The following is a 21,032-nucleotide window of genomic DNA, read 5'->3' on the forward strand; positions in this document are numbered from 1 at the left end:
CAGAGGCCACAGAACATTGGAGCGAGGGAGATTTCTGTTCCGGAGAGACCTGCAAACCTCTTGCAAAAGGTCCTTCGCGCTGCGGACTGGGCGCTGGGATTGGGAGCTGAGTACAGCCCTGCCGCGGCCGCGGCACCGAGAGGAACAGATCCGAACGGGCTTCAGGGACAGGATCTCCAGCGGCCGCACAAGTTCCTCCACCCACAGATGACGGGGGTCGGTGAGAGAGTCTCTTTGGCAGGTCGAGGGGGGAGTGGGTTGCCCCCATGGCTCGGGCCCCCTCGGGAGATAGAAGCTGAGGGGCGGCGGCAGACCAGGGCTCCCCAACCAGGCAGGAGCCTGAATCCATTGTTGAAGGTCTGTGCATAAACTCCCTGAGGGAACTGAGCCTGAGAGGCGGCCCTGCCCCACCCTGAGCATCTGAACTTAATCTCACACTGAATAGCAGCCCTGCCCCCGTCCAAAGCCCTGAGGCTGGAAGCAGCATTTGAATCTCAGACCCCAAATGCTGGCTGGGAGGATCAGGAGGTGAGGTGGGTGTGAGGAGAATATTCAGAGGTCAAGTCACTGGCTGGGAAAATGCCCAGAAAAGGGAAAAGAAATAAGACTATAAAAGGTTACTTTCTTGGTGAACAGGCACTTCCTCCCTTCCTTTCTGATGAGGAAGAACAATGCTTACCATCAGGCAAAGACACAGAAATCAAGGCTTCTGTGTCCCAGCCCACCCAATGGGCTCAGGCCATGGAAGAGCTCAAAAAGAATTTTGAAAATCAAGTTAGAGAGGTGGAGGAAAAGCTGGCAAGAGAAATGAGAGACATGAAGTCAAAGCATGAACAGCAAATCAGCTCCCTGCTAAAGGAGACCCAAAAAAATGTTGAAGAAAATAACACCTTGAAAACTAGCCTAACTCAACTGGCAAAAGAGGTTCAAAAAGCCAATGAGGAGAAGAATGCTTTCAAAAGCAGAATTAGCCAAATGGAAAAGGAGATTCAAAAGCTCACTGAAGAAAATAGTTCTTTCAAAATTAGAATGGCACAGATGGAGGCTAAGGACTTTATGAGAAAGCAAGAAATCACAGAACAAAGCCAGAAGAATGGAAAAATGGAAGATAATGTGAAATATCTCATTGGAAAAACAACTGACCTGGAAAATAGATCCAGGAGAGACAATTTAAAAATGATGGGACTACCTGAAAGCCATGATCAAAAGAAGAGCCTAGACATCATCTTTCATGAAATTATCAAGGAAAACTGCCCTGAGATTCTAGAACCAGAGGGCAAAATAAATATTCAAGGAATCCACAGAACACCGCATGAAAGAGATCCAAAAAGAGAAACTCCTAGGAACATTGTGGCCAAATTCCGGAGTTCCCAGGTCAAGGAGAAAATATTGCAAGCAGCTAGAAAGAAACAATTCAAGTATTGTGGAAATACAATCAGGATAACACAAGATCTAGCACCCTCTACATTAAGGGATCGAAGGGCATGGAATAGGATATTCCAGAAGTCAAAGGAACTAGGACTAAAACCAAGAATCACCTACCCAGCAAAACTGAGTATAATACTTCAGGGGAAAAATTGGTCATTCAATGAAATAGAGGATTTTCAAGCATTCTTGATGAAAAGACCAGAGCTGAAAAGAAAATTTGACTTTCAAACACAAGAATGAAGAGAAGCATGAAAAGGTGAACAGCAAAGAGAAGTCATAAGGGACTTACTAAAGTTGAACTGTTTACATTCCTACATGGAAAGACAATATTTGTAACTCTTGAAACTTTTCAGTATCTGGGTACTGGGTGGGATTACACACACACACACACACACACACACACACACATGCACATGCACACACACACGCACATAGAGACAGAGTGCACAGAGTGGATTGAAGAGGATGGGATCATATCTTAAAAAAATGAAATCAAGCAGTGAGAGAGAAATATATTGGGAGGAGAAATGGAATGGGGCAAATTATCTCTCATAAAAGAGGCAAGCAAGAGACTCATTAGTGGAGGGATAAAGAGGGGAGGTGAGAGAAAAACATGAAGTCTACTCTCATCACATTCCACTAAAGGAAAGAATAAAATGCACACTCATTTTGGTATGAAAACCTATCTTACAATACAGGAAAGTGGGGGATAAGGGGATAAGCAGGGTGGGGGGGATGATGGAAGGGAGGGCATCGGGAGGAGAGTGCAATTTGAGGTCGACACTCATGGGGAGGGATAGGATCAAAAGAGAATAGAAGTAATGGGGGACAGGATAGGATGGAGGGAAATATAGTTAGTCCTATACAACACAACTATTATGGAAGTCATTTGCAAAACTACACAGATTTGGCCTATATTGAATTGCTTGCCTTCCAAAGGGAAGGGGTGGAGAGGGAGGGAGGTAAAGAAGTTGGAACTCAAAGTGTTAGGATCAACTGTAATGTTCTTACCACTAGGAAATAAGAAATACAGGTAAAGGGGTATAGAAAGCTATCTGGCCCTACAGGACAAAAGAGAAGACGGAGACAAGGGCAGAGAGGGATGATAGAAGAGAGAGCAGATTGGTCATAGGGGCAATTAGAATGCTTGGTGTTTGAGGGGGGGAGGGGATAAAAGGGGAGAAAATTTGTAACCCAAAATTTTGTGAAAATGAATGTTAAAAGTTAAATAAAAAAAAAAAAGAAAAAAAAAAGAAAACCACAAATTAAAATTACCTATGCTGTGTTATATTTTTACATATTTTGTTAAACATTTCTCAATTACATTTTAGTCTGGTTTGTGCTGTCTTAAACTCTTTTAAAATTCACCTCAGACTTTTGTCTACTTCATTCAAGCATACTCAGCTCTACTAGCTCACTACTCCCATTTCCATCCTAATTTGTGTTCTTACATTGGTTTTCCTAATGTGATAAATAACTTCTATGTATTCCATAAACACATAGTTCACAATTTATTTACACAATTTTTGTCTTATCTCAGCTCACGACAGGACTCAAAGCACTTTAAAGAAAATCAGTTAACCCAAATAATACAACCTAGTATTAAATTTAGTATAATATCATCCACCCTGTGCATGTTCATAAATCTTGATGATGACAATCATGTTGACTGGAAATAGCAATGAATGTAACATTAAATGAATGTAACAAATGCAATGAATATAACATAAACACTGATTATCTGTTTTTAACTAATGGAACTGATATGTCTGAGAAAATTTAATGACCTAACAGAGACTACAGAGAGATAAGCATGCTTTCTAATGAAGGGTCCTCGGTAGTTCTAGCATTGTCATTTACAAAGAAACTCCTGAGGAAAATTTCCATACCAAGTGGAGAGCCTGTGCTTGCTTTTTCCATCAGGAACAGAGCCAATAACAAACTGTGCTCCTTTTAAAATATTAGGTGAAATTTCCAGAGAAGTTAAGGCTCAAGGAGAATGGTTTTACCAGCAACGGGCAACTAGAGTAGGAATATAATTTGAACCTGGGAGATTGTTTCATAATAGAAAATGGCATCTAATGCTTTTTCAGGATATGGGATGAGAAGAACTTCGTTCGTGGCAGTAGCTGGGCTCCAGAGAGTGAAAATAATCAGATGAGAATATAAGAAAGAAACTATGTCAACATTCAAGTCATAAAAGACCAATGGACTTTTTTGACAAGTTTCAAATCTTTCCTCCCAAGCTTTTGATTTAAAAGCACTTCACAATAAACTAAAGGGGAAATATACATATATATGATCTTTTTTTTTTTTACATCAACGTTTTTAATAGGGAATGGATCCCTTGGCCATTTCTAGGATTTTGTGCTATATGCCTCCTGCTGAAATCAATGGAAGCTGCAGGTCCTTTGGACTCCAAGGTCAAACAAAAGCTGTCTTTTTGAGTATTCCAAAAATTGCTTGCCTCAGTATTACAGAGGAGTAACTGGAGTTTATCTGACTGATAAATCAGTGTTGCTCCATCACATGAGAATGCTGAATCTCTATTAAAAAATTCACCCTCAACATTGACTAAAAGGTTCACCACACTTATGGTGTAGTGAGGAACTAAGCATATGCATGTCACTTCAAAAAAATATTCTATTCATCTTTAAGACCTTTGTATTGAATAGTACTAGAATATTTCTTGAATAACAATGCTGAGTCTCAATTCTGAAGAGCAATAGAAAGGAAATAATGATATTAAGGATGACTTAAGTGATAATTAGAACAATATACAGACTAATATGCACAAACCCCTCTATGATAGTAACAGCAACAATATTCAAAAATAGGAAAAATCACTGAAATCTCTAAGTCCAAATAGGATACTTTGACCTTATCCTGTTCAAGTTAATACTACTGCTTCAATGTTTAAAGGACTGACACTAAAGTCAGTAAAATTCTATTAAGATTATGTTCACGTTTTTAGGAGGCATATATTACGGACGACCCCAAAAGAAATTTAGAAAGAAGCAGATAGAAATAGAATGCATTATCAAACTATGACTTGCACACAAAAAGTGATGCAATGAGCATCATTAAGGACATATCTGAACTGAAACAAAAGTGGGTCAACCATATTGTAAAAGAGAGAGATGAGATGGTGAATCTAAGACTCTACAAAATATGAAAAGATCTAGAAAAGGTATCTAGCACATGGGAGTAGATTCATTTTGAAGGATTTATGAAAAGTCACAAGAATTATAATAGATAAAAAGTCAGAAATAAACTGGAAGGAAACTAGCAGAGAGAATACACTCAACAGCAAGGTCACAGATCTATCTAATTATACTATTGACTCAATTTTTTTCAAAATAGATTTCTTAAATACATATGAATATTGAAATCACTAATTATTATTTCCTTTGAAAGTTATATAGAAGAAAAACAACTTTATCATTTCAAAATGTTCTGAAATTGCATTTCTAAGGAAGGAGTAGTATTCAAGAAAGTATTCTTTCTTCCATGTTAATCTTTCTAGGTAAAAACTCAGCTTTCTACCAATAATCAACAAGTATTTTCTATCAATACTCTGCTAGAGATAAGCACTGGACTAACATGCAACTAATTCCCAATACAATTTCCCAAGACAATCATGCTTGACTCCATACTATTTCCTATCCAGCATTCTATTCAGGTCCCACCCTGGGTCACTAGGTTTCCGACTGATTAGCAATCACCATGGAGAGCTATGACCCGGACTCCACTACTCTACTCCCCAGGCACCTTCATGTTATGCTTTTTCACTATCCCCACTCTCCATCTGTAGCTCTTGAAAATTAATCAAATTAACACTACTGTTCCTGGAAAGGATATCTCATTTAATTGTCCTACGACTCCAATCATCACCCCTGTGACTTCCTTGACAAACATAACCCTCCCTGATGACCATTCATTCACCATATGCACTGTCTTCCTCTATTAGAATTTAAGGTCATTCACAGCAAGCAAAATGGACAATTTCAATTAAATAAAATTAAAATATTTTTGCACGAACAAAACCAATGTGGTTAAATTAGAAGAGAAGCAGGAAACTGGAGGTGAAATCTTTGCAGAATATTTCTATAATAAAGGGCTCATTTCGAAGATATATAAGGAACTAATTCTAATCTGTAAGAATAAGAACCATTTCCCAAATAATAAGTGGTCAAAGGAAATGAAAAGAAAGTTTTCAGAGGAAAAAATCTAAGCTATCAACAGCCATGTGAAAAAAATGCTCTAAATTACAATGCAAATAAAAACAACTATAAAGTGCCACCTCACACTCATCAGATTGACAAAGCAGACAATAACAGAAGACGAAAACGACTAGAGGGCTATGGAAAAACAGGTATGTTAATACACTGTTGGTAGAACTGTAAACTGGTCCAAACACTTTGGAAAGCAATTTGGAATTACACACAAAAAGCTATTAAATGTATATACCCTTTGGCCCAAAAATACCACTCACAGGTCTACACCCCAAAGAGATCCAGGAAAGATGAAAAAGGGCCACATGTACAAAAATAATTATAGCAGCTCTTTTTGAGGTGGCAAAGACTGGAAACTAAGGGGGTATCCACAATTTGGGGGATGGCTGATCAAATTGTGACTGATGAATGCAACAAAATATATTGTGTTGTGAAAAATTATGAGGGAGACAGTTTCAGAGCAACCTGGAAAGACTTACATGAACTGACACAAGGAGCACAGTTTATAAATAACAATGTTATAAAGACAAACACCTATGAAAGACTTACGAACTCTGATCAACACAATGCCCAACCACAGTTCCAGAGGAGTCATGATGAAGCATGCTAGCTTCCTCAAGATAAAGAGGCAATGGACTTGGAATGCAAATTAATGCATACCTTTTTTTAAATGGTCAATGTGGGAATTTATTTTTCTTTACTATATATGTCTGTGACAGGTTTTGTTTTTGTTTTTTCCTTTCTCAATAAAGGAGGGAAAGTTAAGAGGGAGACAATACAGATCTGAAAATAAAATAAAATTTGTTTTTTAAAAGAAATTTAGTCTCATTGTGAGCAGTGACTACCTTGTTTTTTATATCTGTATCCATAGTGCCACATACATGCCAACTATTTAACAACTGTTTCACACATTTATTCATCTACTCATCCATGCCTTTGCTCTTGTGCTTTACTGGCATACACTTTAGACACCTTTCATCTCTGTCATTCCAAATACTACATTTCCCGCAAGGTCTCTGATCATCCAGTCTCTGCTTAAAAGAACTCAATTCCCACTTCCTCCATATCCTCCATAAAATCCTACTCAATGACTAATTCTAGATTACTTCTCCCTCCTAAAAAATCCTAAAACACTTATTTCTCGCATCAGTAAAAACAAAAATATGATAAAATCCTACTCTGTATGTCAATGCTCTCCACATCCTACTTGCTTATGTATTTACATGCAGTATTGCCCCCCAAAACAATGTATGTTCGAGAATAGACTTTTTTGGTTTTTTCTCTATAGTCCCAGAGCCTAGAATACACAGGTGTTTAATAAATACTTGCTGAACTGAATTCATGTCACAGTCTCACCTTCCTCACTAGATTATAAGCTTTCCTCCCATAATTTCAATCAATCAACAAATATTAATTAAGTACCTATTATGTGTTCAGCTTCTCATCTGCCCACTTATTCGTCACTAAATTCTCCTGGCTGAATTTTACTGACTCTCCTTGAAGCAGAAGCTTCCTCTAGCTTGAATTGCCCTTGTATGCCCACCAGGTATTGCTGCCAGCGCTAATTATTGCTATTAGGAAAGAGAAGAGGGCATTGCACACACTTCCTCTGTAAAGTTCCAAGTACTATATAAAAGTAAGCTATTTTATTATTATTAACTTCAATATTTCAAAAATATGTGTTAGGAACACAGATCACAACCTTTCTTAATCTTAGTAAATGGTCTCCAGGGCCACCTCCTCAGGCTCCTCATCAGACCCTAAGTTACCCAGATTACAAGTCAAGCCCCAGACAATTTAATTCCTCTATTTTCAGAATTCCCACCCTAGGGCCCAGTATCCTGACTGGCAGTTGCCTCAGTTACTCACAACATCTAGGCCCAGCTTCAGCCATACTTCACATAATGGTCATTTCTTCACTAGCCATCATGTCATCGCATGCGTGCCCTTCCCATATTACCATCAATTCTCTAACACTACCACCTCTCTAACAGGATCAATTGGCACCGATCCTTAAGTATGTCAATATACTTTGCTATGTCTCTATTTGCCATTTTTATAATTTTTCAAACTAACATATCCTTCCATCACAACCATACTCCCATTGTGTTGTCTCCTATCAGAAGGCAAATTCTCTGGGGAAGAGTGCATCTTTACTTTTGTATTTGTATCCTAAGCTCTTAGTATAGCATTTGGCACTTAATAAGTAAACTTAATAAATGTTTTTTCATTCATTTATTTATTCTTTGTGTCTATAGTCAAAAAAAAATTATCACTTGTTAGTCAACCTTCTAGCAATGAATTTAAACTCTAAATTTAAACTACTTTTCAGATGACAAACCCCATCCCTCATCACTAGGTTTTACTAAGTTGAGAGGCCATGGCAGGGCCTGAACTTACACATTAAAATGGAGTGCTAGGACAAATTTTGAAAGAGGTGCCTTGCATCCAAAGTGTGCCTAAAATACATTTAAATGAATTATTAATTCCTCTCCTCTGTCACAGAATTTGTATATTTATGCAGACTCTTCTACAGATATCTGGTTTAACCATTTAGAGCAAACAACTTTGGTTTAGCACAAGTAAGCCTGACACATTTAGCTTACCTTACTTATGGAAGATCCCTGGGCGCAGAGCACTCTACTAATTATTTGGCAGAGTTTGTCATGTTTAGTTTATTCAGAATTCAGTTTATATTTAATAGATTTATTTTATTAAGTGAAACTTTGGTTACTTAAGGAATCTAATTCTAATGGAGGAAAGAGAATAAATAAAACCGGAATGGCAATCAAGGAACACATGGAGATGTAACAAAGAGCTGTCATTCAGTCGTTTTCAACCACGTCTGCCTCCCCGTGACCCCATATGCGGTTTTCTGGGCAAAGATACTGGGATGGTTTGCCATTTCCTTCTCCAGGTCATTTGATAGATGAGGAAACTGAGGAAAACAGGGTGAAATGACTTGCTCAGGGTCACACGTCTAAATGAGCGTCTGAGGTGAGATTTGAACTGAGGATGATGCGTCCTCCTGTCTTCAGGACAGAAATTCTACCTACTGTGCCACCTCACTCCCCCATTTAACCAAATATACATTCACAACCAATTATCCCTCCATCAAATTATAAAGGAGATTATGGACAGACATACTTAATAATAAAAATTCTTAGAGAATACGAGAGATGAAGAGAAACTATTTCAAACAGCTCCTCTGTAAGTCACATACATGGTAAATTCTTTATTATTTGACATGGCTGGGCAATGGAGTATTCTGGTCATTCACAATTTTCAAAGAATTAAAATACAATAAAATACACTCAACATTAAAACATATTGAACATAATTTAATCTTTCTCTGACAAAAATCTCCCATAAAGATTTCCTATTTGTAAATAAAAGCTATCAGTTTTGGAATAGGGCATAAAAGCCTAGAAAAAATAAATGAAGTGTCACAATTTGTTATGTAAATGGCTAAATTTATAGAACCCTTGGAATTGCAGGAACAGAAATTCTATGCACAAAGCAGCTTGGGGTCACACAGAAGACTGAAGCAGTAGTCAGGAAGACCCAAGTTTAAATCCAGCCGCAGTCACTTACTAGTTGTGGGACTCTGAGCAAGTAATTTGTTTGCCTTGATTTCCCCATCTGTGAAATGGGGATAATACCTACCTCCCAGAGCTATGAGAATCAAGTGAGATATTTGTAGAACACTTTGCAAACTTTAAAGCACCACGTAAATGCTAGCTGTTATTCTTATTGGTCATCTTTTCAGTAGCTAGACAATTAATGAACACATAGTAGGCAATCAACAGATACTTGCTAATTGATTTTCCTCATTTTCACTGAAGTAAAAGCTATCTTTCTATTCTGGAAAGGATACAGGCTAGTTTCATTATAAAGTTTCATTATAAAATCTGCATGGTCCCTTTTTATAGAAAAGTACATCTGTCTCTGGGCTTTCAGACATCATCATGAGATAATGACTTCGCACTCAGAGTTGGAAAAAACCTCATAGTACATTTAATCTAATTCATTTTATAGATAAGAAAATTGAAGCTTGAAGCGATGAGCAACTGGCCAAAAGTTACACATGTACCAATCAGCAGAGCTAAGATTCCAATCCAAATTGTCAATTCCAATTGCAGTTTGCTCTCTCCGCTCCACTCCACTGTCAGAGACTGTGTGTTGTACTTTTATAACCAGATATACACAGATTGAATAAGGTTCTGCTTAACAGTGTTCTAGCCAGTAGGAATCAATTAAGAGTCATCTATATTATACACCTACCTTGTGGGCATTAAAATGTGCTTTGTAATATTTAGATCAATGAGAGCATAACATATTAGGAATTTTTTATTTTAAAGGAACACATGGAATTTGCTTTTGCAAAACAAATTTCAGAAAATTCAGGTTAGTATATTCCTTCTTGTGCTTCCATCAGACTTATTAGCCAATAAAAGTTAATTACTAATTAACATAGTGGGGGTGTTTCCACTTTTTTGTTCATTCTTCAATGCATAAAAAGTGCAACTGACCACACGCTGTAACTGGCTGGAAAGAGATAATACTCAAAAGCACTTCAGAGATTTAGACATTATTAAGCAGTCATACCTCCACCTCACTGCCCCCCCCAAAACTAAGAAATAGGATGTACTACAGGAAATATCACAGAATACTAAATAATCATAACTGATTATCTAATTGATATAAGGAGTAAGCTATCATTAATGCAGGAGAAAAAAGACTCCAGAAGACTAAAAAGGATGCTAAATATAAATACTGCTTTTAAAAACAACCCAAAACTATAGGCTCTTATATGAGGAATTGTCAAATAATTTCAATTAGTGAAATTTGAGAGAATTAAAACAGATTGTTCTGGTGAGGGAGAGTTTACACATTCATTTCGTATCAAATCGTTCCAGACTTTTTATACTCTTTTTACTTGGATTCTAACCTAACAGCTTTGTTTTGGGCCTTTATCCAGTTTTCTTTCCACTAAAGACTGGGATTATAATTTCACTACAACCTTTCATTGGACTAGATCCCCAAACTCACTTACCTTCAGAAGAGATGATCATTTTAGCTAGTGCAGATTAACAGTGAAGACAAACTATGATAATTTTTTTTAGAACACAACAAAAAATAAAGTAAAAAATATTTGATAGCAAAGCAGTTAATGGCTGAAACTCACATCTGAGCCCACACCTCTTGTGGTAGTCTGCAGGATAGGTTTAGTCATGGACAGTTTGCCTGTAACTGGATTGTTCCCTACAGGGGTTGGCAACACATTCACCACATGGTTAGGTAGTTGAGTGGTTCCCCTAGTGACAGCAATGACTGGCTGAGCAGAAGGCAGAATTCCAGGTGCCTGTAGTTGTACCATGGTCGGTTGAGAGAGGACAACAGGTTGACCTATATTGGGGGGGAAAATCAGAGGTTATATAGCTATTACAGAAGAAGTAGTATTTCAATTGGTCCATGTATATTGATTTATAACAACAAATTACTGGTGTTTGCTTGAGAGGCTGGGAGTTTGAATAAAACTGGTTCTAATTTTCCTTTTTAAAATTAATTATCATTAAAAGAGTGACTATAGCAATAAAATGCTTCCAAATTTGTGTTTCTCCTCAGATCAGAAATGTTATTTTCTTCATATTTAGTTATTTAATAAGAACTACTCTCAACTACAGTTATTTATCTATGCATCCTCCTACTAGATTATTAGCTCCATGAAGGCAAGGGCCATGCTTATTTACCTTTTTACCTCCTCAAGGGTTTTGTACCAAATTCTACAAATTGTAAGTCTTTTATAAATGTTTGATGATTTAATCTGAATGTCTTCTCAACTACACAAAGAGATCAAATTTGTTCACTTAAACCTAGTACAATTTCTCTAAAAGATTATAATTACTCCTCTAAACCTGTTACATATTCAAAAGTACTCTGGATATATTGTAATTATAAACATCAAATTTCTTCTGCATTCAGCAGAGAAGCAATAATTTAAAATCAATGACACCTGCACATATAGAGGTTATTTGACCAGGGAACTACCTTAACTATTAAAAAGCAGCAAATTTCAAAAACTAAAAACTCCATGAAATGGAGTCTCAAAAAAAACAGAAAGAAAGAAAGAAAGAAAACATGTGTACAGAGTTTAACTGTGTGTAAATAGGACCAAACAGTAATAAGAGTTGATACTACATCTGAAGGCAGTACATACCATTAAGAAGATTAATATAAAACACAGCAGTGGTATTACCAACTTGTATTAAAAATTTTACTTCCCTACTGGGTGATTTCTTTTAGATTTGGCCCACTTTATAGGAAATTGGATTCCAGGGCTAGTTTCCACAGCTGATTTAAAATCCATCTGGTGAAATAAGGCTACTACATTAACAGCTGACTTAAAAAAATTATTTCTAATTCTTTTTTCTTTAAACTATCAGTGAAGGTATTTGACATGACCCACATAATATTCAGCTTAGAGTTTCATAAGAATTGGAGAATCCTAAAGATTAAAACAATTCTCCAGAACACCTGTTTGGTAGAAACATCTGTCATCTCTAAAAAAGATCATTCTCACAAAACCTGAAAAAGGTTCCATTCAGAAACTGAAAAGAACACAATCCCAAGGTTAGGTGACATAGTGAAATTTCAAGAAGGTTTCAGATGGCTTATAAAGGTAGACTAATGACCTGAGTACAATTATTGTCTTTTTTCCTTAGAAATAAATACCCAAGATAAATTGGTAAGAAGGAATATCTAAAAACTCTCCCATGACATTTGTAATTCCTACAACTTAAAAGGGTAAATTATCTGTAAACACGTTTATCTTGTCATTTTTCCTCTCAAGACTTTATTACTTTGCCAAATCAAAAATCTTCAAAATAGAAAAATGACACATAAGCAAATGTAGAAAGATATTTAGTGGACTAAAGATACAAATAAAAAATAATTAAGACATAAAACAACAGGCAAAATAAATAGCATATGACCAAGAGCTAGTTTTTTTTTTCTACTAACTTTAACAAATTCCTGTGGCTGGGTTCCATGTGAAGACATAATAGGTCACAATATTCAAAACCAAGCCATATATCACCTCACATCTATCAGACTAAGTAACATGACAGAAAAGGAAAATGATAAATTTTGGAGAAGATGTAGGAAAATTAGAACACTGATGCACTGCTGGTGGAGTTGTGAACTGATCCAACCATTCTGGAGCGCGATTTGCAACTATTCCCAAAAGACTATAAAACTATGTACACCCTTTGATCCAGCAATACCACTACTAGGTCTGTAACCCAAAGAGATCATAAAAAAGGGAAAAGGAACCACATGTTAAAAAATATAGCAGCTCTTTTGGTGGTGGCAAAGAACTGGAATGAGGGAATGCCCATCAATTGGGGAATGGCTGAACAAGTTGTGGTATATGAATGTAAAGGAATGCAATTGTTCTATAAGAAATGATGAGAAGGCAGATGTCATAAGAACCTGGAAAGACTCATGTGAACTGATGCTGAGTGAAGTGAGCAAAACCAGAAGAACATTGTACACAGTAACAGCAACATTGTGTGATGATCAACTATGACAGATACAGCTCTTCTCAATAATACAATGATCTTAGACAATTCCAAAAGACTCATGATGGAAAATGTTATCCATATCCAAAGAAAGAACTGTGGAGTCTGAATGTAGATTGAAACATACTATTTCCACCTTCTCTATTTTTTCTTTCTCATGGTATTTCTCCTTTGTTCTGATTCTTCTTTCACAACATAACTAATGTGGAAATATGTTTAATATAATTGTACATATATAACATATATCAGATTGCTTGCTGTGTTAGGGATAGAGGAGGGAAGAAAAGGAGAAATAAAAAAATTTGGAACTCAAAATCTTATAAAAGTGAATGCTGAAAACTATCTTTACATGGAACTGGAAAAAATAAAATACTATTAAACAGAAAAAAAAAAACAAGCCAAAAATCTGAGAAGAGTATCATAAGAAGCAGCATTCCTCAAAATCTGAAGTTAAGCTATAGTTAAAAGGATTTGAAAGATTCAATAGTATTCAACAAGCATTTGATAGTGTTCCAAAAGAATATCTGATATACCAAAAGAGTAATAGAATAGAAAAAAAAAATTCAAAGGAAGGAGGGCATTACTGGTTCGTGTTTCAGCAGTACCACATAAATTAAGCAGTATATGGAATTAAGAAGCAAACTGCTTTGGAACAGATCTCAAGAGTCATCATGACAACAAGTTCACATCAATGCTACTTAGCATATCCACTGTAATGATGATAAAACTATACAATGGGGAATGTTAAGGCATGTTTTGGGAGCCAAATGTAACTCAGTGTTATATGAGGCAAACTGCTGCCTCCTTCGTCTTTAATTTATGCAAGTCTCTTCATTCCACAGTGTTCAGCTATATCCCAACTGATTGGCAATTTGAATCTAGGAACTCTCAGCATGTGTGCTCCAGGTATCTCTTCACATCCAAAAGAAAAAGGGCTAAATGTTGTCTATTCTGTTTTCAAAGGAAGAGGTCAAAGCTATCAATAGCAACATGAAAAAACACTCCAAATCACTAATAGAGAAGTGTAAATTAAAACAATTCTGAGAGTCTGTAAAGGGAGTTAAAAATCTTCCCCACCCACTGATAGGTCTCAGGTGGGGCTATGGATGGAGGCTTGATTCAAGGAGGCTTGTTTTGTAAATTATGGGGGCCCACATCTTTTGCTGATTGCTAATGAGGCACTGGGTCACAAGAGGTCGTGCCCTCCAGTTCTGAAAAGAGTATATATACTCTGAGATGAGGTTTTGCTTTGGGGCTTGTTTTTTGGGAGAAGATTGGTATGCCAGATGAGACTCAGGGTAATTGTTAAGAAGCCTTCCAGCTTTGGAAACTCAGATGTTGGTGCTTCTCTCTCTGGTAACTATGTATGTAATGGTCAGACAGTTGCATCTGTCTGTTGATCTGTGATGTATGTATTGCTTATGGCCAGACAGAAGCTCTGTCTTTTGGTCTTTATTTCTTTGCTTGTATTTTCTCTGTTGGTATATGTAATTAAACAAGACTGTTGGCCCCCTCAAAAGTTGCCTTTCCTTTTAGAAAAGCAGATCAAAGAACCTGTGATAGCAAGCTATCCTGTATGTGTCAGGGTGCTTGCTTTTACAGAGTCTATTTACAGAGTCTAGTCCTCATATCCACCAGACTGGTGAAATGGACAAAATGGAAAATGACAAATGTAAGAGGAGCTGAAAAAAGACATGCATCTTAATGTACTGCTGATGAAGTTTTGTATTATATTCATTATGGAACTATATCCCAAAAGTCACTAACCTGTATATACCCTTTGATCTAGTAATACCACTATGAGCAATACTCCAAAGACATCAAAAAAAGAGGAAAATGGTCCCATTTACAAAAATATTTATAGCAATTCATTTTTGTGATGGAAAAAAATTGAGAAAAAGGGGTACCCATCAATTTGGAGAATGGCTAAAAAATATATGGCATGTAAATATAATGAGATTTCATATGTGCCATAAGAAATAAATTAAGAGGATGGTTTCAGAGAAATCTGGAAAGAACTGTAGGAACTGACGGGTAGTGAAGTGAGTACAGGTTAACAATTTATACAAGTGCAACATCTTAAGAAAAACAACTCTGAAAAAGTTAAGAACTCTAATCAATATAATGACCAACCACAATTCCAGAGAACATGTGAGTAATCATGCTACCCTACTCCTGACAGAAGATGGTCTCAGTGTACAGAAGAAGACATCTTTTTAGATGTAACCAATGAGATGATTTGTTTTGCTTGAATCTGTTATACCTACTTGTCACAATGGTTTGTTTTTCTTTCTTTTTTTTAATGGGGAGGGAGTAGGAAAGAGGAAGGGAAAATAAATTTTTGTTAACTGGAAAAATAAAATTTAATTTTAAAAGGATTAAAGAATCAAACCTTTTTAAATGCTGCCTATTCCAATCTGTGCACACCATTACAGTAAAACATAATGGGATAATACCTAAGTGACTTGCTGGACACCTGCAATCACATGATATTTTGATTTGCAGACATCAGACAAAACTGGCCATTTGACAGGTGCTATTCATATTGAAGAATCTTCAGAGTCACCAGGTGAAAATAGTAAATAAGTATCTCATTAATTTCCACATCTATAATAAAACGCCCTAATTAGTCTCCCATCCAACTGCCCTCTTGAAAGAATACTCCTGGGTCCCTGATACATCATAATTTTGACTATTATGCCAGTCACATCTGTATAATCTTGAAAAAGTCGCAACTTCTCTGGAGCTCTCATTCCTCCTCTATAAGATGAGTGAGCTGGACAAGGTAATTTATCTTGAAGTTAACTTTCAGATCTAAAGCCTGTGATCAAGGTTTTGCTAGCAAGTTTCATCTTTAAATTTTTCTCAAAACAAATATTAATTAATTAACCAATATTCATCAAGCATACAAAGTTGTTCTAGCACTATGTTAGGCACAAAGGAGTATACAAGGACGTACAAGACATAGCCCCTATCCTTAAGGACCTAAAAATCTATCAGAATATGAAAACACATACACATGAACAGATATTTAACAACACAAATCAATAAATGATAAGATTCAAATGAGTCGAACCAGAAAAGGCCAGTTCATCAAAAGTTGAGAGAAGGGAAAACTTCTTGAACTGAGAAGATCAGGAAAAAGTTTTCTGAAGGATATGGAACTAGGACTAACCCTTGCATATGTGTAAGATGTGAATAAAGAGGGTCTTTAGAGAAAGAGAATGAGTCATAAAGAATAGGTAGAATTTTAAGAGGTAGTTATGGGGATGAGAGCAGTCCAGGAATAGGGAATGTGATAAGTGGAGGCACAGAGCCAAATAAAGCAATATTTACTTGTATGAAGATTTCCTATATATGGTGAGATCTTCCAGATGCTCCCAATTAAAGATAATACTGCACTGACTACACTAAGAATATCACAGGGCCTCTTCAATGAAATTAATGATTTTTCAAGAGAATGATCTAATAATTAGGGGACAATGTGATACAGAGGAAAGAGTACAGTATGTACAGTGGAAATTCAGGAAAATCAGAAGTTTCAAATACTGATTCTGCCACTTAATATCTCCTATTTTATACTGAGTAGTTATAGGAAAAAAAATGGCAGACAAATACATTCAATTCCACATGTTTTCTGAGGCTCCAAATATGCCAAAGGGTTTCCTATATGTCTTTGGCCCTTTGTAGCAACACTCCTTGAAAAGGCCATCCACAACAGATGCCTCCACTTTTTCCACTTCTCACTCTTCCTTTCTCTTCTCACTCTTACAATCTAGCTTCTGACCTTACCATTCCACTGAAACAGCTCTCCAAAGTAAGTTATTAATGATCTCTAGTTGACAAATCTAACGGCCCTTGTCTCTATCCTCATCCTCCTTGACCCCTCTGCAGCCTTTGACATTGCTGATCACTTTCTCCTTTGTGATACTGTCTTCTAAGTTTTCAGAACACCACTCTCTTGTGGTTCTCCTCCTACCTATCTAATGATTCCTTCTCTTTCCTTTGCTGGATCCTCCTGCTGGTCACTTTCTCAAATTGTGTCTCTCAGGGTTCCATCATGGGCATTCTTCTCTTCTTCCTCTTTACTACTTCCCTAGGCTATTTTATCAGCTCCAATGGATTTAATTACCATCGCTATACTAACAATTCTCAAATCTATCTATCCTGCCCCAATCTCCAAACTGACCTCAAATCTCACATTTCCAAATTGTTTTTCAGACATCATGAACTGGATGTTACACTAGACATCTTAAATTCAAAAAGATCAAAATCAAGATTCATTATCTTTTCCCTTAAACTATATCCTTACCTTTTCCATTTCTATAGATCATCCTAATACTAGAGAATCTTTCCATCCTCTTAATCCTCCAGACTTATAATCTAGGAGTCATCCTGGATTCCTCAACCATCTCTTACCCCCCACGGCCAATCTGTTGCCAAGGCTTGTGAATTTCACCTTTGCAACATCTCTTGAATACACCCCCTTTTGTCTTCTGGAGATACTGTCAACCACTCTAATGCAGACCCTCATCACCTCATACGTGGATTACTGCAATAACCTGTTGGTGGATCTCCCTGCCTTGAAAGTCTTTCCTCATTCCAATCCATCCTTCCTTCTGTCAAAGTGATTTCCTAAAGCACAGGTTCAACTATGTTGACTATCCTCTCTACTCAATAAACTCCAGTGACTCCCTATCACCTTCAGGATCAAATACAAAATGCTCTATTTGGCATTCAAAGTCCTTTGAAACCTAGCTCCCTCTGACCTTACACTTTACTCTCCAACATCTTCTCTTTGATCTAGTGACACTGACCTCCTGGCTATTCCACAAACAAGACACTTCATCTCTCAGATCCAAACATTCTGTCTGGCTAACCCCCATATATGGAATGCTTTTGCTACTACACTCTAACTACTGACCTCCTGGACTTCCTTCAACTCCCAATTAAAGTCCCCAAACCCCCTTAATTCTAGTTCCTTCTCTCTGTTAATTATTTCCAATTTATCCTGTATATAGCTTGCTTCACATATATTTGTTTGAATGTTGTCTCCCTCATTAGATTGTAAGCTCCTTGAGGGTAGGGACTACACTTTGTCTCTTTTTGTAACCCCAGAGCTTAGCACAGCACATAGCAGAAACTTAATGTTTAATAGCAAATGCCAAGAAATCACTTAATAACATTATCATTGGAGTATGAAAATAATAGCTGTTACAGACTATCCAGTCTACAGCAGATATATTATAGAGAGTTATGTGCTGGAGTCTATGATTTGACCTAAGTGTAAAGATCGTGCAGTAGAAAAGTCCTACGGTAATTGTCATTTAAATAGAAAAATGATGTATTTAACTGTACACCAGGAAAGAAGGCATTAAAAACAGACTCTCTGACCTTGTGCCCCTGTTACTCACTGTACATGGTTTAAGGCCTAACAATTTTTGGTTTGATAATTTGTTTAAGACTAAGCAATTATTATCAGTCTTTTCACTGAGCATTTACTTTCTCAGATTTATTTGAAATATACCAGGACTTGGTCATAACATGGCTTGTACGGTAAATTAATGGTTTGTAAAAGTTTCCTTTTATCAGTGTGACTACACCACCCTCCTTTGGTGCTAGAAGGGCACTGAATGCAAATTAAATGACAGTGTTTATTTACTCCTCTACCAGAGTACCTATCCAGGGCCTCCTCATAGCATGAGAGTCACCAGAGGTTCTCAAAAGCTATGCCAGCTAAGCAGTTTCTAACTGAGCAGTCTTCCTATTAACAAGCTAAAAAGGTTTTGAATAAGAGATCCACTGACATAAGATGTGTCTGTTGGCTGAAGACCAATCTAGATAAGAGTAACTCGTGAAATCATCTACTAGGCAGAAGTTCTTAACCTTTTTTGCATCTTAACCTTCTTAGCATTTTGATAAAGTCTACTGATTCCTTCTCAGAACAACTTTTTAAAATTCATAACTGAAGGAAATGCTAAATTTCAATTAAACATTAGTGAAAATGAAGATATAATTTTTTCCCCATCCAAATTCACAGGCCCCTTGAAATTGAACCACAGACCCCTAGTGTGTCAATGGACTCCAGGTTAAAAACCATAGCACTAAGGTGTAGAAAAGTTTTCTTCTTCTGTACTAATGCAGGGTATCATCAATGGGATAAAAGTAAAAGTATTAATTTACTGTGTAAGTCATGTTATGACTTTGTCCTACCGTATCTTAAATAAATCCAACAAAACTAAATCCAAAAAAAAGTGATAACCAGGTTTGCCAAAACTTGCTTAAATAGTTAACAAGTCACTCTTACACAGACCCTTAATATTTACAAAATGAAATCCTCACAATAATCCTGTAAGGTCCGCAACAGCAGTGCTATTGTTTATATTTTACAGATGAGGAACCCAACACTCAGAGATGTTAAGGAACTTAGGATCATACAATTTCAGATGTACAGCTGGAAGGAACTACAGAGATCACATTCAAACTCTTTATTTTGCAAATGAAAGAACTGAAGAACAAAGAAAGGAAGCAAATTGTCCAGGGAGGGTCCCACTGAGAGTGAGTGACAAAGGGAAGGAGAACTGGTCCTGACTCCCAAACCCACAGCACTTTCCCTTGCAACCACAATGTCTACATTACACAGCTATCTGACACTAATGAGAGCACAACGCTGAGTAATGGGCTTCACTGGGCTCTCTATGGTGATGTTTTCTCTAGCTGGATCGTAACCAAAAAGTAACTAAAAAGTTTTTCTGTTATTTTTCTCTAAAAACTAATTCAACTCTCAATACAGCAACTCTGAGTATCTCAGGCCATCTGCTGGACAGCACAGGCAATACACACACATTTCACTGAGATTAGAGCACACTTTCAACCAGGAGCAGGGGGCTTGAAATCTTAATTTTATAATTGGAGAAACTGAGGTCCAAAAAATTTAAAAGAATTCCTCATTAGGGGTTGGCAGAGAAAGGTCCAAAACTGCAATGTCTGTGCTCGTTCACAGGCTCAGAGGAGCCTGGATCTGAAGCAGAAGGTACTTCAGGGCACCTAATCCAACCCACTCAGTGCAAGGCTCAGCAAACGGTAATAGGACACAGTTCATGGGGGCATTGCTGGGCCCTACAACAACAAGGTCTCAGCTCTTTCCACTGAACCACACTGCCTCTTCAGTCTATGAAAAATCAATTGGGCTACACACGCACACACATATGCACACAATGTGCCACACACACAGTGTGGACATACATGGACAAACACATGTGGATACAATATACGCAAGCATACAGCATGTACACGCTGCACATACAAGTATGCATACAATGTGCACAATACACATGCACACAATGCTGCACACATGTTTACATAGGTGCATGCAATATGTATGTACACATATACGCACATGCAAGCATACATGCAATCCAAACACATGCATGCGCACATGATTCTATGCCCACATGTGCTACACACATATGCACACATACAAGCATACACATGTACATCCAATATGTAGGTGTACACGCACATTCCAAGGGGCTGAAGACTCAAAAGAAAACTAAGCAGTGAGGTATAGGGAGAGTACCTAGGATCAACGTTTTCAAGCTGTAAGGGACCTTGGCAATGAACTTCCCTCATTTTACAGAAGAGGAAGCTGAGGTTAAAAAAGGTGATGGGACTTTCCCAGAGTCACCCATCTAATATAATAAATGCCCAAGGCAGAATTTAAACCCAGCTTTCCTTGATCCCACATCCCATCGTCAATTCACTATGTCATAATGCCTCGAGAATT

The 21,032-nt window shown here is 37.1% G+C and overlaps 1 protein-coding gene across 4 annotated transcripts in view; it reads right to left on the bottom strand.

The window, feature by feature from the left end:
• The window catches only part of ATF6 (activating transcription factor 6), a 206,422-nt gene that overhangs the window by 159,453 nt on the left and 25,937 nt on the right, over positions 1-21,032 (bottom strand). For all 4 annotated transcript variants that reach the window (XM_072648817.1, XM_072648816.1, XM_072648819.1 and 1 more), the window contains exon 7: positions 10,852-11,072. In XM_072648817.1, the coding sequence (XP_072504918.1) occupies positions 10,852-11,072 (221 nt within the window). The remainder of the gene's footprint in view (positions 1-10,851; positions 11,073-21,032) is intronic.

Source organism: Notamacropus eugenii, chromosome 2 (genome assembly GCF_028372415.1).
Source record: "Notamacropus eugenii isolate mMacEug1 chromosome 2, mMacEug1.pri_v2, whole genome shotgun sequence".
Classification (NCBI taxonomy): Eukaryota; Metazoa; Chordata; class Mammalia; order Diprotodontia; family Macropodidae; genus Notamacropus; species Notamacropus eugenii.